Consider the following 18,649-nt stretch of genomic DNA (forward strand, 5'->3'; position numbering starts at 1 on the left):
TTCCTCCTGACCTTTCCCCCAATGTGCCATGTGCTTACACCTCTGGGTCCTTCCTCTTGCCATTTCTGCCACCGGGACAGCTGCCCTCTCCTTGCCCTCGGTCTGCAACAATCTTACTGTGTCTTCAAGCTCAGCTCAAATCTCCAGGGCCTCGAAGTGCCTGACGCAGCCCTCAAAACCTGTGCCCTGAATACTGATTTACCTGTGCCTACATGTTTTGCATTTGTGAAATAAATGCTTTATATTTTATTAGAAACTCCTTTTTTTAAAAATCAGAGTAAAATAAATTGGGGAGTTTATGCTTCCTTAGTTATTTTTGAGACTTCCAATGCCTACTCTCTCACTGACATCTCCTTTCTACCCACAAAGCAACGCATCAGAAAGAAGTCATTCAGTTATTAGCCACGCTTTGCTTCCTTCAATTCTGAATTCCTTAAGTTAAGTCTTACAGCAAGTTATGGTGGAAACGCCACAGACTTTGGAGCCAGAGAGACTGAGCCTGGCTCCAGCACCTACTGGGCAAATGAAATTCTCTTTGCATCACGTTTCTTGTGTGAAATGTAAGGGCAAGAACACTTTATGGGGTTGTAAGAAATAAACAATATACTGTGTGTGAAGCAACTAGGACAGGATCCGACACACCATCAGCTGTCAATGACGGCCGTTAGCAAGAACAACGCATTATTGTTCAGATATGCCGTAAGCTGCAATGCCCTTCTGTCTTGCTTCATAAGAGGTCACTTATCTATCATTTAAAAATTTCCTTAAAATAAGACATAGACTATTGACAATTTCCATGGGAGAAGGAGCAGTGGTGAGGGAGGGAGATGTTCACTTTTTTTCTCTGCATTCTCTTTTCTTGTTTCAAATAAGCATGAAGCTAACCTGGCCAGGCATCTGTCTATGGGGATGCAGACACCACAACAGGCAGGCGCCTGAGCCACTTCATCTGAGGAATCCTGGACCGGTGCTGGCACCGCTCCTTTCCCTCCTTAATTTCTACACAAAAGAATCATCTGATGACTAATTCATTTCAACTTAATTACCATGAACTGGTTGGATGCCAAATAAATGTACTGATAATCTGTTATGAGGGATCTTTCATAGGCAGCCTATTAGCATACTTTAAAAAAGTGCTTGAAAATCCCTTTACTAAAAAACAAACAAACAAAACAAACTTCCTTACTAGGAAAACTGGCTCAGAATGGTCATGAAGTGAAGGGTTTGACTGAGCCATTTTGCTCAGTTCTTCCCTGTAAGTAAACATCCTTTTTCTTTTTGTTTTACAGTGTCAAAAAATACAGTTACATTCAAGAAGCTTGCGGATCTTTAGATGCACTTCTTTGGGAATTGGTGGTGATAATATTGATTTGTCAGAAAGACCGTGTCACGTATGAAGAGCATCACAAGGTATCTTGGTAGTTGCCTATGCGGACAGCATACTTCTCAAACACGATGAAAGGAAACAGCATGAGAAACAGGAAAATGAGCACCGCAGCGGGCACTGAGGGTCCCAATAATTAGCACCTGCTCGGAAGTAGTAAGGAAGGACATCTGAGCAAATTTAACACATGGCACTCTGCTTCGCCTTTTGTTTCTCTTTTCAATTTTTATGGGAATTCTGTGTATTTGCTGCAGGTGAACATCTGTACTCCTTTAACCCAACAACCTGAGAAGCAGCAGAGAGCAATGTGGATGCTTAGAGAAGTACCGGAGAGGCATGAGCAAGTAGGGGACAGAAATTTTGTGAGCCTAGGGGTTTTTAAAAGACATTTAAAAGCCTGACACAGAATGTTTAAATTTGCTCCCTTTCCCTTCATTTCTTTAAATCTTTTATACTCAAACTTCTCTCCATATGTAAGAATTACACTATTTTCTCCTTCCACTAATTAACAGTTTGAAAAGAACAATTGTCATTGTATCTATCTATATTTATCTATCCATATATATATATATATATATATATAGTTCAGTTTGGTAGCTTTTTGGGGGAAAAAAGACAAATACAGGCAGAATTATTCTTACCTTTTCTCCTTGTTCTCCAGGTTCTCCCTGGTCAAAAGAACAAAGATTGAGTGATATTAAATTATAAAACACCTAATTAAGCAAACAAAATCAGATGTTTAACTAGACACTTCCTATTTTGGGCCATATATAGTGGCTATATGAAAGCAAACAGTAAGATGAGTTCCTGGAGAATTGGATATGGATATGAATATCAAATGTAATCTTAATTCTTTGTTTTCAGAAGACTAAAGAAAGATATTGGAGATTATCCCCAGAAACTGGCTTTGGAGGCACTAAGGAGAACAACATGGTGGCGAGTCAACATCTCAGCCTACGACTTTTTACTCTGCCCCAAGTCAGAATCCATAAGGAAGGCTAGCACATTCTTCCACGAAGCCTTTTATTCAAAGCAGCGCCTGGCGTGTGGGTTTTCTCAGGAGTCCCAAGTCCCAGTGTAGCTCCCCAGCCCATCTTCCCCTAACGTGACCATAAACACAGTCCTGAAGTTGGACCTTTGCACACTGTCGTGAACTCTCTTCAACCTGCTGGTAACCAGCATGTTCCAAATCAGGTGTATTTTAGGAGGCACTGGCAGCTTCAGGAAAGACACCAGAAAAGAGCAGAATCCAAGTGAGTTTAAGAGAGATGTCTTTACTCAAAGTGATGACCAGGACAGTACGAGGACTAAAACGCAAAATTGTGCTCTGAAGAGAGTCTCATTTTCACTTTACCAGGAAGAGACGGGGGGGTCGGGGGGAGAGGGGGAGAGTTCTAAAGCAAATCATCCACATTATGATAATATTCCTCTTAAGAAAAGCTTGACTTATTTCACTCAGCAGAATACCCTCAAGGACCATAGATGTTGTCACAAATGGCCAGATTTCATCATTTCTTATGGCTGAGTAGTAGTCCATTGTGTATATATACCACATCATCTTTATCCATTTGTCCCTTCATGGGCACCTAGGTTGCTCCCAAGCCTTGGCTATTGTGTATAATGCTGTAATGAACATAGGGGTGCATGTATCTTTATGCCTTCGCATTTTCAAGTTCTTTGGATAAATACCCAGCAGTGGGATAGCTGGATCATATGGTAGATCTATTCTTAATTTTCTGAGGATACTCCATACTGCTTTCCATAGTGGCTGCACCAGTTTGCACTCCCACCAGCAGTGTATGAGGGTTCCTTGAGGGTATTATGCTGAATGAAATAAGTCAGAGGGAGAAAGTCAAGTACTGTATGATCTCACTCATAAGTAGAAGATAAAAACAATGAAAAACACACGCATAGCAATGGAGATTGGATTGGTAGTTACCACTTGGGAAGGTGGGGTAGGGCAAAAGGGGTGACTAGGCTCACATGTGAGGGGACAGACTATAATTAGTTTTTGGGTGGTGAACATGGTGTAACCTACACAGAATTCAAAATATATTATGAAGTACATCTGAAAGCTATATGTTGTAATCCAATGTTACTGCAATTAAAAAATAAAATAAAATAAAAAAAAGAAAAAAAGAAAAGCTTGAGTAAATATTGCCATAAGATGAAACTGCTTTAAAAACGATTTTTAAAGTGGTTACTGTTTTTTAAAATTATAACCCACTCCAGAAGCCAGTTTGAAAGCAACACTCTTCATTCCCTGAAACTCGGCCTGACCCTTTGGCTTTCTGAATTTCTGGCCACCTTTCACTGCTCAGCATCCATCCGGGTGGTCGCTAGGCAACCGAAGAACAGCACTGAGAACGTGCATTAAGCATTAACTCCCATCCTTGGGTTTTTTTGCATGGAGTTAGAGTGAGAAGAAGGCAGGAGAATGGCTGTGGTCCCAGAAGGACTATTTTCTTTCCTCTCCTGCAGGACAAAGGACAGGTCTATAAATTTTACGTCTGTCCTAGGCGCCTGTCAATAGCAACGTGATCTGTAAAATCAGCTGACAGGCATCTGTGGGCACGGATACACACCAGCACAGCTGACGGGATTAGACATCAGTTTTATACTTCAAGGGATGTTCACTCATCAAAGGATTTGGGATTTGTCTGCCTGTTTGGTTGAAAGGAAACTGTCACCAATCTTTTTATATTTAACAGATTCGTTTGTTCTTCAAGTAACAAAGAAAACTTGTAATCCAAAAAAACTCCTCATTACATTTTTTCTCTATTTAGTAATTCAGATTATATTCATTTTTAAATTTTAAACATCTTTATTCTGCTCTTAATTTAATTTGTTGGTTATGTTGTGTAAGTGCTGGAGATGGCCAAATTTTGAGGAAATGCCACAGTGGCATTGTGAACATCATCTTTAGTAAGCCTTGTAAATAATGCACAAATTTTAGGCGGTATGGACACAACCTGTGTTTTAATATGGTTATTAAGTGGTAAAAAGACAATGGTAATATTTGAAACATAGACTTTCTCCTGTTATTTAAGTATCTTAGAATAAAAATTTTAAACAATCATATCCTATTTGTTTTTCTGCATTTTTAATGCTAATGAGAATCACAAACATAATTTATTCATTAATCACAAAGTCCTATACTATAGCATATTATACTACTGACCAAAAACTCCATCCAAGTCAAAGCAGTGGGACACAAAAAAATTGTAATAGCTTACAATTTCATGAAAACTCATGTGTCAAATGATTCTGCTTGGTTTTATTCGCACTCACCTTTGGCCCCGGTATTCCATTCTGTCCTACTGCTCCAGGCAACCCGGGCTCACCCTCAAAATAAAAAACAGATACTACTCAATAAAATAGACAAAATCTACACATTACGTAGATCATTAGAGGACATAACCATCAAATAATGCTCTAGAGGTAGCTAGAAAATAAGCGACTACTAGTGTAAACACAAGTTAGATTGTGTGGTCCAGAATTCTATGTGCTAGGGACTAAGGACATGACAGGGTTAATTTCCTTTGTTCAGCCTTTTCTCCATTAGGAAAACTGAAGCAGGGGCTGGCCCCATGGCCAAGTGGTTAAGTTCTTGCGCCCTGCTTTGGCAGCCCAGGGTTTTGTCAGTTCGGATCCTGGACGCGGACCTAGCAGTGCTCACCAGGCCATGCTGAGGCGGCATCCCACATAGCAGAGCTAGAAGGACCTACAACTAGAATACACAACTATGTACTGGGGGCTTCAGGGAGAAGAAGAAGAAGAAAAGAAGATTGGCAACAGATGTTAGCTCAGGTGCCAGTCTTAAAAATAAAAGGAAAGCTGAAGCAATTTACCGATGGAAACCAATGTCTAGCATGGTGCTAGGTACACTGCAGGCGTCAAATCAACATTTGTGGAATGCAGAAAATACACCCGAAAATCTAAGACTCTCTTAACGGAGAACTTTTAAGTGATCCATTAGCTCAGGAAAATAAATACTAAATGATTGTATTTATCAGTCTTAATCAAATGATCATTTCCAAATCTAAATCTTGAAGAACACACGCATCTTTGAAGACCTACTTAATTCATTTAGACACATTCGATGCTAAAGTAAAAATGGCTTGGATCTCTTTTTCCAGTTTTACTGTAAAAATAATCAGAATAAACATTCAGACTTGTGGTTCTTACTGTCACATTGAGTGACAGACATTTGGGGAAAAGATGATGGCTATTAGGCTAGAAAAGTTTCCCATTTCAGAAAGATGATGATGTATACCAGTCTTTCTAGACTCTTCACTAGCAATTGTTTTCCAAGGAGGATAACTTCGTTGAAGTACTCAGAAGCAAAGAAAGAAAGTGCATGGCGACTGCAGTTAACAAGACTGTCTTGTATATTTGAAAGTTGGCAAGAGAAGAGATGTTAGATGTTCTCAGCACAAGGAAAAGAGAAATTATAACTATGTGAGGTGATGCATGTTAATTAGACTTATTGTGGTAATCATTTCACAATATACACATATATCAAATCATTAAGTTATACACCTGAAAGTAATACAATGTTATATGTCAATTATATCTCAATAAAACGGGGAAAAAAAAAGAAAGATGCTCTGGTTCTCAATGCTTCCACGTGGCTCAGACTTATACCAACCAGAATTTCTTTTTCATGTAAAAACATTCCCAAAGCCATTATCCTGTGCTTCAACTACTGGACAGCTTTCTTCTTTCCACTGAGGGTAAAACAGTTGCTCCTTACTTGATTTTTTTAAAAAAATAGACTTTATTTTTCAGAGCGGTCTTAGGTTCACAGCAAACTTAGTGCCGGCCTGGTAGCACAGCAGTTAAGTGCACATGTTCCGCTTTGGCGGCCCGGGGTTCGCCAGTTCGGATCCCGGGTGCAGACACGGCACCGCTTGGCAAGCCATGCTTTGGTAGGTGTCCCACATATAAAGTAGAGGAAGATGGGCATGGATGTTAGCTTAGGACCAGTCTTCCTCAGAAAAAGGAGGATGATTGGCAGCAGATGTTAGCTCAGGTCTAGTCTTCCTCAAAAGACAAAAAAGAATGTTTTCTAAGTTACCTGGAGGGCAGGAACTGTGCCATTTTTATATTTGTGCTCGCAGCTCCAAAAACATGTGCATTAGTAATAACGGCAACATTTCTTAGGTGCCAGGACCTCTGCATTCATTAACTCACTTGATTCTCATACATTTCTGTGAGGTAAGTACTATCTTTATCTCTATGGAATAGATGAAAAAACAAGAGCATACAGAGGTAAAGTGATTTTATCAAAGCCATTCAGATTTACACAACTCTAGCTGACATTTGACCTCTCATGATCTGCCTTAAGAGGTTGTGCTTCTAACACTATGATGCATTGCTGAATGAATGGATGCATCTAGAAACTGGGGGAGAAAGCCGATGATGAATATTTCTATCCTCATTATCATTCGGTTTACACTCCCTGTTTATAAACGACTTTCCAGAATGTATAGAAACCTGAATTAAATATAACTTATATAAAGATGATTTTTTGTACACCCACCAGATAAACTAAGAATTGTGAAGCTTATGGGGTCTATATAGAAGAGGAAAAAATATTTTACTATTATACTGGACTGTTATAAGTGCTAAAGTCTTAACCTCCTGGAAGAAATTCTGCTTCCTATACAAAGTTGCACTACAATCATAACTCTTACACTTTCTTTGGTAAAATGGCAAAAATGTTGACTTAGAATAATGATGGCCATTATAGGAAAATTTTGATATGCCATTTGTACACAACGAAGGGTAAGAACTTGGAAACAGAATACACTCTGAAAGAGGACTATCATTTCCTCTGCACCCAGAAAAAGAGCTATTGAGTCTGCTTTCTTCAAAGACTCTACAACAGGACGCACTAATGTCATCACTCATGGTCTAATGCAAACAAGAGATGCTGCCAGGGAACAATACAAACTCTGTTTAGACTTTCAAAGAATAACCATGGTAGCCAGAAGAATAATAAAAAAAATGGTTAAGCCCCTGGAACCGGACAAAATACATGCTGAGATTTTGAAGCAAAGAAGAGAAACGTTGCTCAGGTATCTGCTTAACATCCGCTTTAATATATGAACTTCGAGGGACTAAACTTGATCTCTATTCTTCTTTGATTTTATATATTGCTAAAATACTCTTTTAACACAAAAGGATACCAAGAAAATTGCACCCATAATCCCATCCCTCTATAATAATTGTTTCACCTTGTCCTGTTTCCTTCTAGTCTTTTTTATTTATGCTTGCATATCTTCAAGAAATTGTTAGCTTATAGCTTGACATTCTGATTTTTTATTATTTTATACCACACATTTCTTTCCCACAGTCTTCTTGACTGTCTTGTGAATAGTTTATCATCTTTCAAAGTCAGGTGGGGTCATCCGTTTAATCTGTGCCAATTGCTGAATACTTAGGTTGTTTCCCGTTTTCGCTATTAAAGATAAACTAAAATAAACACCTTTGTAAATATTTCTAAATTGCTTTCCAAAAGTGTCCTGAGTCTTATCTGCTCTTATAGGTACCCTCTCTGTGTTACGTTTTCACAACTTTATCAGCATTGGATACACAATTTCAACTACTTTTGTGGCTATTTTAATAAGCACAGACAAGAGTTTACTGTTGCTCAGTTTTCCATTTATCACTTGTAAGGTTAAATATTTTTTCATGTGTTTATAATTTAAAATAGGTATCTCACAAAATTTTAAAGCTAAAAAGTGAATAAAGCTGTTTCCTGAATGAATCAAGGGAGGATGAAGAAAGGGAAAAATGACTCATAGAGTTTCACCTTTCTAATAAGTTACATCAAGAAAAACACATTCAAACTTAGATTAGGAGGCTATGGAGCATTCTGTTAGAGTACAAACTTAGTTTCCTAGATTGCGTGAAAGGAACGCTACAGATGAAATGCTGTACAACTCTGAGCACTCAGGCCAAGCTCTGGCGTTCTGGAAGGCACTAATTCATTCAACTAACACTTAGCAAAAATTTACTATATGTCCTACTCTGGGCTGAGTGTTTCAGGGATATCAAGAGGAAACAGACATGACAGGCACCTGTGCCCAAAAAGCCTATTTTTGAGTAATAAAAAAAAGATACGTACATAAATAATTTAAGAGGACATCTAACTGACATCATGGAACTTTTGTGTGGGTGTGAGGAAGATTGCCGCTGAGCTAACATCTGTGCAAATCTCCCTCTACTTTATGTAGGATGCTGCCACAGCGTGGCTTGACCAGGGGTGCCAGGTCTGTGCCCGGGATCCAAACCTGTCAACCCAGGGCCACGGGAGCAGAGTGCAAGAACTTAACCACTATGCCACTGGGCCAGCCCTGATGGAACTTTTTTTTGAGCCAAGTTTTCTTACACTTCATGAAGTAAAAACGCATAATAAATAGAAATCAAAGGAAATCTTAATGAAGAATGAACCACATGTCATATAATGTATTAACATTTTTTGGTATATGAGGACAAAATATTATCATGAGGCCTCTTCAAATAAAGTTACAATGATATTCTATTAAGACCTAATGTAGTACAAATATACATGTACAGAAAAATCAGAAAAGTACAGACAAAAACATGGGTATTAGGTTTTGTGTGTGTGTGGAGAGCCAGTCTCCTGTTTGTTGGATAATCTATGCATCTATTTCAGAATGCACGTCATATGCACAAGTACGGAGGGCATTCCAAATTCAGTGATGAAAACAACAGCAGAAATCTTACCTGCAGAGAGAGGGGTGGGGTTTTCCCTCCTATACTTTAAATTCTAAGGCTATTTCCAGTGCATTACTCCCAAACGACAATTTGCATATTTAAGCTAAAAATAAGTTGGACTGACTTTTAAGAAGGATGGCTTGCTGCTTGCTTGCTTGCTTTTTAAAACCAAATACTCTTTAGAACTCTAATGTAAAACATAACTCAAGGCTTTTACAATTATTTCAGTTACTGCTATTCAGAGGCAACTTGAAAGAATGCTTAAAGATAGAAAGGAATGTGGTTTTCTTATGAAATTGAGTGCTAAAGGGAAATAGGTCATTTAGCAGTAATATTGCTTGCCATCACTTCAGTCACAACTGTTTTCCATTCTGGAAACAGGAATTTAAAATGAGTTATAGCTTTCAGTTTTTAGCATAATATAATTTCACATTCACCTTGCCAAAATAGATTTGTTTCCTTTAAGTACTGCATTTTTGCAGAGAACTCATCCAAACAGGAGGGAAAATAACTACAAGGAACATGGACCAGCAGTGGACGGAAAGAGTGATATTGAATATAACATGGCATCAGTCTTACAGTTGCTCTCCTGTCTCTGGAGTTGATGGTGTCGGTGTGCACGTGGAACAAAATAAACACTAAAAATAGGCAGTGTTGGTCACTGATGGCTCTCTAAGACACTCGGTGGTCTGGGCCTTGCTTCCTGATGGCAGAAGGTGAGGTCAGAGAAGCAGGTGTTCTCCCCTTTCACAGACAGTCACGGTGGGGAGGAGGTGTCCTTTTCTACGGCTCAGGGCCACAGAGGCCTTGGTGGCAATTGTGTAAATGGCACTTGGGAGAGGAGGACCCTTTGAAAGCAGTGAGGCCCCCAACAGGGAGTTCCAGATAGAACTGCTGGGGGCAGAGCCAGGAAGATGCAGCTCTGTTCTCCATTCACATTTGTTCTCTCTCTAGTTTAGGTTAGTTTAGTTTTCCACACTAGCCCCTAATGGCAAATAAGTGTGAACATGAACTTGTGTGAAGGCAGGAGGTACAAAATGACCAACATATTTGACCTGGAAATTTATAGAAATGTAGCATTTTATGACACTATCATAAAGAATCGTAACCCCAACCTTCCTGTGTTATTAATGCTCTAGATAAATCCTTGTCTCTCTGGACTCCTGCACACTTCTGTGAACCCCCAGTTTAAGAAGTTTGACTTCAGGGAGATTCAGTTTACACCAATAATATCACAGTTTTAGCTCTGCTATCTTTTCAATGAGTTTGTGTGGTTGGCTGGCTGAACTATACACCCTTGGAAATAGTTTTTTCTACATATGTTATCTACACATATTTGAAATTGAAAATACCACCCATTCATATACTGCAGATGTCAATCATTGCATTCAAAAAGAAGCAAAATCTTTGGTGACATGATGGTGAAAACACACACATTTAGAAATGTACAACCTGGTACCAAATAGCACAAAGGAGAAGGACAAGTTTGAATCAAAGACCGAAAATTGAGCCACAGCCATAACGAAATCAGAGTAGTCCACATTAGGTTTTTACACTGAGCAAATACATCAAATAACCATAAAATTGGTAATTTACTTGCTGTTGGCTATATATGTCATTTTAAAGATGTCTAGCACCAATGTATTTAGAATCTAAATGGAAAACTGTTTTCAGTTCCACATTCTTTGATCCAATTTGTTCCCTGGACAATTTTCCCAGTTCTCCTTCAGTCTAGAACCACTGACACCTGTTCCCATGCCATAAAGGCTGTGATGTGGGCTAAACCTCGCAAATGAGCAGAGTTGAAACCTGTGTTGTTCAAATGGTACCACTGACCACATGTGGCTGCTCAGCACTGGAGATGTGCCTGGTTTTGAGAAGTGATATAAGTGTAAAATACAATTTTGAAGACTTCGTAGGAAAAGAAAAGAATGTAAAATATCTCATTAATGTGAATATTATTAATCTTGAAATATTAATTTATATGATATTGAAATGATAGTTTTTGATATATTAAGTAAAATACATTATTAAAATTAATACTACCTTTTTTTAACTTTTTTTAATGTGGCTACTAGAAAATTCAAATTTACATATGTGGCTTGCATTTGGGTCACTCATTATATTTCTACTAAATAGCACTGATTTAAACTATAAGATTCTTTAATTATTAGAAGACACGAGGGATAAAAAGCCTTTAAAAGGAGGGAAGGAGCACAGTCAGTCTTCGGAAGGCAACCCACAGCGAGACTTAAGAATGGAGACACCACAGGGTGGAGTCCAAACCCACCACAGAACTCCGCCAAGATGGAGGCGTGTGTATTAGGGGGAGAGCGGAGGAAGGCTCTGGAGCAGAGGCTGCTGCAGGGCCAGGGAGGGAAGGGCCTTGTGTGTGACGTGGCACAGCTGCAGTCAGCCTCGCTCAGCCTACGCAGCCGGCCAGGGGTGACTGCCTAACCCATCTCCTTGCCACCCACTGTCCCAACATTCTCCTAAAAACAAGCTAGGCACATGGCTCCTTATCTCAGTTCTCTCAGGCATCCCACGGCACTCAGAATAAGAGCTGAACCCTCACAAAGGCCTCCTATGTGGTCTGGTGTCTGCCGCTTCTCAGGTCTCACCTTCGGCTGCTTCCCTCTCACTCACTCCAGCCACATTACCCCTTTGTTTCAAGATGCTAACCAGGAGCCAGCCCAGGGCCTCTGCACTTGGGGTTCTCTCGTGGACCACCTTCCCTCAGATGGCCAGGGATTTACTCTCTCATCTCCTCTGGCCTGGGCTCAAAGGTCCCCTTACTCTATGGTTGCCCTGGAACTCCAGCCCCACAGCACACCCACCACCACAGCACCCACTCTACCACCCCACCACCCACGCCACCACACTGCCTTCCTATATCCATTATCTTACTTTATTTTCTCTATTGCACTAATTACCACCTAAGATATAATTTTTTGTTTCTTTTCTTTCTCTCCCACTAGGATTGCCAGATTTGGGAAATAAAAATATAGGACACCTAACTAAATTTTAATTTCAGACAAACAACAAATAATTTTTAGTTACATATATCCCAAATATTGAATGGGACACAGTCATATTAAAAATTATGGGTTGTTTATCTGAAATGCAAATCTAATTGGGCATCCTCTATTTTATTTGGCAACCCTTTTCCCACCCCACCCCCTCACTACCACTAGAATATGAACTTTGTCTATTTTGTCTATTACTCTTTCCACAGTGCCTAGAGACTGTCCCGTACACATAATAATTGTTCAGGAAAGAACGAGTACGAGAGGCAAACCCATTACAGCCACAGGAAGACAGGAAGCTCTTAGAGCTTTCTCTACTGGGAAACTGGAAAAGACCCATAACTATGGTGGTGGGAGATGGCTCTTTGTCTCAGCTACCGCAGGGCCCCGAGAAAAAGATGGGAGAGATGTTAACCCAGCAGTGACAGCTCCAAGTCAGGCTCAGGTCCACCTGACACATGAGGACTGAAGAACAGAGGAGCACGGGGTCAGAGTGAAGGGCGGGATGAGTGTGGGGAGAAGCCCTGGGAAGGGCAGGCTGCCAGGAACCCCTCCAGGACCCTGCCAGGGGAGCGTGGCTGCCTGGTGGACTAAAGGCCCCGACAATTCCAGCTGTGGGTATGGAGACTGGGCCATTATCAATAGTTCCATGTATTCAGTTGTTTCGCCTCTTCTGTCTCTCCTTCCTCACCCCCCCACCCACCACCTTCAGGTGGAAAGCAAGTAGTGGGGGGGAAATGCTGGTTATACAAATTATCACGTCCTCCAAAGGTCCCCAAAGACCCTTTCAGACTGCACACAAGTGTCATCGTTTACCTCATGAACTCACTCTAACATCTGCTTCCCCTAAGCAGAAGCACTCACAAAAGAGTGAAATACTTTTAGTTGAAAGGAACTAAGCAGGTCATTCTTGACAGACGAAGAAACTCATTCAGAGCGGGGAGGTATTTTCCAGAGGCAAACAGACGTGAGGTTAGAACCCAGGCCTTCCGACTCTCCATCTTGGGCTCCTTCTATCTGAGCAACTTGTGTCTCAATAACTCGTTCATTTCTATGATTTTTTTTTCTCCTTGATTTTAGCATAAAGTAGGAAAGTGGCCTCAGGGAGCCTCCAGTCTAATCCCAGGCTTTCCACTTCTGGTCCTTGTGACACAGAGCAAACTGTGGAGCTTCTCTGGGCTCAGCTTTTACTCTACGTGGTGTGAGTGGGTAGATTAAGTGATTGCTTTCTCCCAGCTCTACAGGATTAAGATTTAGTTTTATTATTATTATTTGTTGTTATTGGACTAAAGATGTCACAGGAGGCTGCTTGCTCTTCAGACATCTGATTAAACCTGGCTCAGTCCCAGTTTCACAGGTCGTGGAAGTCCAAGACCCGCTCACTGGGCTCCCCTGCTCGAGTTATTGCATCCGTATGTGTCATCTCTGCTTTGCCCCAGACCGATTCAGATGAGTCAGTATGTCCTTCAGCAGTCGCCTCAAGAAGACCAGTCTCCTCAGGCCTTTTGTGAGTCCCGGATTGAATACCTTGGGAAGGTGTCACATCACAGAACTTGGCTTCTCCTTTCTCCCCCGTGCATCTCACCTTCCTCCCACATTGCCTCCTTCCTAGACCATCCACAGAATTCAGCTTCAACCTCTCTTACATGGAGCAGTCCAGCAGTTTTTAGCTCCTACTTGCGTACCCAGCCAGTACTTCTGTATCTGCTTCCTTCCTGGAGGCAGAGGCTTTGTAACACGGCGAAAGGCAGACAGAAACCCCTCTGCCTGGGCGATTAGGTCTGGTTATGCATCAGGGAACTGGCATCCCTGGAGGGGGCTTTTGTCCTCTTTATCCAATCAGCAGATTCCTTCCCTAACATTGGAATCTCTTTGTCCATGTTGGTAATATGCACACTAGTTAGTAGAAAAATAGACTGATCTATCAGCCGAGAACTTAATAAAAATATTCTGTTTCAGATAATTTACTGAAATGGGTCTTAAACTGATTAAAGTAATAACTAAACTTAGTAACCAAACCTTCATTATCTATTTTTCTTTTTTTGTGAGGGAGAGTGGCCCTGAGCTAACATCTGTTGCTCATATTCCTCTTTTTGCTGAGGAAAATTAGCCCTGAGCTAACATCTGTGCCCATCTTCCTCTATTTTGTATGTGGGATGCTGCTACAGCATGGCTTGATGAGTGGAGTAGGTCCACACCCGGGACCCAAACCTGTGAACCCCGGGCCACTGAAGTGGAGCATGCAAACTTAACCACTACACCACTGGGCCAGCCCCCACTATGCTTTTTTTTAAAGTACAAAGGTCTAAAAATTTAATGTAAGAAAATATGATAGTTGTAACAAAAATACTATGGTATGGACTATTTCAAAAATAAGTCTGCTGGTAACATTTTTTATTGTAGTTTTTTGTACTGTTAATATAGACAGAAATGTACAAAATATAATTTGAACAAAAATTCAAATGCAGAGAGGTAACTAGGAATTTAGGGGTCACAGAAAATAGCTAAACTGAGTTTATTTGGGGGAAATTTATACAAATGAGAAGAACTATCTGCCTTGAGCGCACCCCTGGAATTGGAAGGTCCAGGCAGGAGGACACACAGAGGACTCCGTCCCACGCCCCTGCTGACATCCCCCTTCTCTTCCCAATCCCACTCCTACTGTCCATCAGGGAGAGCCTTGGGGCTGTGTGTGAGCAGCCCATAACTCTGCCCACAGCTCCCCGCCACAGCTGCTCCAAGGCCACCCACAGGTTTAGGGGTGCACACACCAGCTGTGTGGCCCACCCTTGGGAATGTGGACCTGGGGAAGAGGCCAAAACAGGCACCGGAAGCAGACTCAGGGCAGCTGAGGCAGGATTCCTGCGTCTAGATCACCTGGGACATGCTCTAGAAGTGGGGAGACCGGGCTTTGAGTGGCAGATCTCCTCGGCCTTACAGACTCCTCCCTCACTGGGAGGGCGATACCACAAGGGGGACAAAGGAGGCTGGAAGAGCAGCACTGCTTGCCGGGGTCTTCGGGAAACACTAGGCAGTATTTCCTTCTTAAACAACTTACGAAAGGTACAAACATCAGCCAAAACCAGCCAGAGCCCATGAGGCCACGTGTGGTACATCTCCTTTCTGTACATCAAACAAAGTGTTCTCTGTGTGTACTCTTATGGAAAAAACGATTAAGAATAAAGGCTTATGTTTTAGGAAGACAAAATATCCAAATGGATGAAGCCGGTATGGAAAGTGGAGGAGTCCATTGGGAGCGGGCTAAGTCAGACACAGCACGGTTGTTCAGCTCCCTGGCCTTATAAGAATCTCTTCTAAATTAGATAATCAGTGTTTATTGCAACTTTCCCTGTGACTGGGGCTGCCAGAAAAGAAAGTGCAGTGGCAAGAGCTTATCAGCATCTGACACCCCCTCGCAAGGGACCAAGTGAGAGGCTGTGACCGTGTGTATCCAACTACAAAGGGACTCAAAAGTTCTGCTGGATATTTGAAGAGAGAGGCTCATCCATCTCTGGATGCAGGTAGGAAAGAATGAAGCCCCAGGCGTTACTGACAGCCACCTCACAGCCAAAAGGAAAGCAGGAATTAGGATGAAGGCAGCATCGTGGAAGACAGTGAGGTGAAAGAACTGGGGCTCTCTGTGCCTTGGTTTAGCTGTCAGAGTACAGCGAGCTGAAGCTGCATTTGTGCCGGACGTTCAAGTTACAGGACCAACAACACCTTCCTTTTAAAAACTGTGCTCTTGATATCAGTTTTTGAAGTTTAAAAACTCAGCTAATTTCTACTTTCCTGAAGTATAGCTCTTAATAAAAAAGCCATGTATACTTTGTATGATAAAGTATTCTTTTCTTTTGGAAAGAGAATGTGTCTAATTATTGACAGAAATGATAAATGATGTTATGTCCAACTAGAAGAATTCTAAAGATCAGTAAAGAGTAGTAGAAAGAGATAATAGTTCTTATTAACATTCACTTACACACCCAGGAGGTTTGTGAGTCATGGAGTTATTAATGCCTCCAATTCAAAGAGGAAAACTGTTCTGATTTAATGACATCTTTTAATAAAGTTACATTTATTATTTCCTTTATTTTCTCTGATTAAACTTTGAAGTAAGTATGACAGTCCTCACTTGACAATGAAGACACTAAGGCTCAGAGAAGGTGAGTACCTTGTCTGGGGTCACACAGATACTGCAGAGCAGAGCTGGGATATTTTGAACTTGAAGTCCACACCCTGCAGCGGGAGCAGACTGCCTAGCTTTGAAGCTGAGCTCTGCCACGAGGACCTGGGTGACCCTGGGTGAAATATTTACCCTTTCTGTGCTCAGTTTCCTCATTAATAAAATGGAGATAAGACTGGCACCCACTTCCTAGGACTGCAGTGAGGAATAAGAAGCCAATACGCATACAACACTTAGGGCAGTGCCTGATGGTTAGCAAACAATGAATAAACGTCAGTAATTCCTAGACACCGTATACTCTTCTACTCTCTGCACTGGGCAGAGAAGACAGATGAGGATCCTGAAAGAAATTCCATTTCTCATAAATTAACCCCATCGATGCTATTTCACAGTTAGATCATCATTACTGTCCCCTTGGCAATGGGGCCTGGCGTCAAATGAATGGAACTGGGTAAAAGTTAACTTATTTCGATTGTCACGAAAAGTTATATTTCATTGCAGCCTTATTTTTAATACAAATTTCAAATTCAAGAGTATCATTTAGCGATGAGAGCTAATGATACAAGAACGAGTTTTGTGCTAATATTGATTTAATATTTTAGTGGTTAGAAACTTGGAGCAAAAGGAATCAATGATGAATACAAAACCCTGTAGTGGTTAACAATATGGTGTTTTAGAAACAGAATTCTAAGACCAAGGTTGTCCATAATTTAATTTGTAAGTACAGAAACATAGTGATAGTCTTACTTCTCCTTGCCAACTGCTGCCCATCTTTCAAGTCTCAGCTAAAGTTACGTCTTCAGGGAAGCATTCCTTGACCCTCGGCACCAGGCCAGGCTGCCCCGTGCTTCCCCACCGTGGTATTTAACAGCACTGTAATTTAACAGATTTCTGGTATAACTGTTCATTTAATGTCCCTGTCCCCAGTTAGGCTGGAAATTCCACGAGGGCAGAGACAGCTTGAATGTCAGTGCTCAGGTGGTACGTGGCACTTGGTAGTAAGGGCTGAAAGGATGGCAGAAGAAATCAGTAAGTGAATCAATGGATACATTTAAGGGAAGTTTTTTCAAAAAGCTTTCTCAGATTACGTAGGCAATTTAATCAGATCTAGTAAACCAGTACTTTTGTGATCCCCTTGATAAACAGTGTCTTTTCAATTAAAAAGAAAAATAAGTGGACTTGATGATGTCATAATTCATTCAAACACACTTGCCTTGTTGTTTCTTTGTTTGGTGACAGCCTATGAGCAGTTCCCTCCCTCTCACCTCCCTTTCCCCATCAATCCCCTTTCCCAATATTTTTGTTTAGCAGAACGATAACTAGCATCAAACTTTATAGTAACATGCCTAAATGAAGTCGGGGGAAAGTGGTTTAAAAAAATCTTATTATAATGGTTTTATTTCAAGCCAGCATTAAATTACCTCTTTCAATTAACTTTTTATTCCTCTCTAAAGGAAATTAAAGTTAATTATGGAAAGAATAGAAATATCATGTGTTCCACTTAACAAGTAAAATTGAGTGAAAAGTCTCTTTAAGAGTAAGCTTGCATACAAAACTGTCTGAGAATGTATGAATCACCCTCAAGGATGAGGTGATCTGACCATACGAAATATTCTGTATTAGGAAAACGATGACGTTTCTTTAAGAAGAAAGAACACATCTTATGATTATAGTTACCAGAGAGAAAACAATCATGTATTCTTGAATTCTAATGTACACAACTGCTAACTGTAACAGAAAAATTAATAAAAACAATTTTGTTCTCAACTTTAACCTGCAAAAGGATTGAATTGCTATAAGATACTTCCCCAGAACAATTACTTAGTCTGGAATCAGAAAACAACCACTTCATTTATTCCAAATATCTTTTCTTAAAGTCTAAAATCGAAAAGTCCTACATGTATTGGGTAAGACATCACTGGGTAAATTCTGCTACAGGAAATTTTGAGCTAACTAACCAGAAAACAAGCAGAACTATAACAAAGTCAAATCCTTCAGGAATTTAATTCTGACTGTCTAATGATAGAGTCAAGGTAGCCAAAGAAAAGAGCGCATATTTCATGGTTACAGTAAGTGAATCAAGAGTAAGAAATACTGAGCTCATTGTATACCCCACTGTATGGGCTTGAATAAACAGCTTGACCTTTGGAAGACTCAGAGCTTCAATTTATCTGCTCTCTAAATATATTTATAATAAAAATGCCATTAGAAGTACGCTGTGAGGATTAATGTCAGTGAAGAACTGTGAGACCCACGGAGAAGGGATGAAAAAGAACTCTAAATACCATGACTATAAACCAATTAAAATTT

At 40.6% G+C, this 18,649-nt stretch overlaps 1 protein-coding gene across 1 annotated transcript in view; it reads right to left on the minus strand.

Moving 5' to 3' along the window:
* The window catches only part of LOC106829786 (collagen alpha-1(XXV) chain), a 122,289-nt gene that overhangs the window by 78,324 nt on the left and 25,316 nt on the right, over nucleotides 1–18,649 (minus strand). The window contains exons 6-7 of the mRNA XM_070506455.1: nucleotides 4,676–4,729; nucleotides 2,026–2,052 (exon numbers count right to left, since the gene is read on the minus strand). Of these exons, the coding sequence (XP_070362556.1) occupies nucleotides 2,026–2,052; nucleotides 4,676–4,729 (81 nt within the window). The remainder of the gene's footprint in view (nucleotides 1–2,025; nucleotides 2,053–4,675; nucleotides 4,730–18,649) is intronic.

The sequence above is a fragment of the Equus asinus genome, chromosome 3 (genome assembly GCF_041296235.1).
Source record: "Equus asinus isolate D_3611 breed Donkey chromosome 3, EquAss-T2T_v2, whole genome shotgun sequence".
NCBI classification, from domain to species: domain Eukaryota; kingdom Metazoa; phylum Chordata; class Mammalia; order Perissodactyla; family Equidae; genus Equus; species Equus asinus.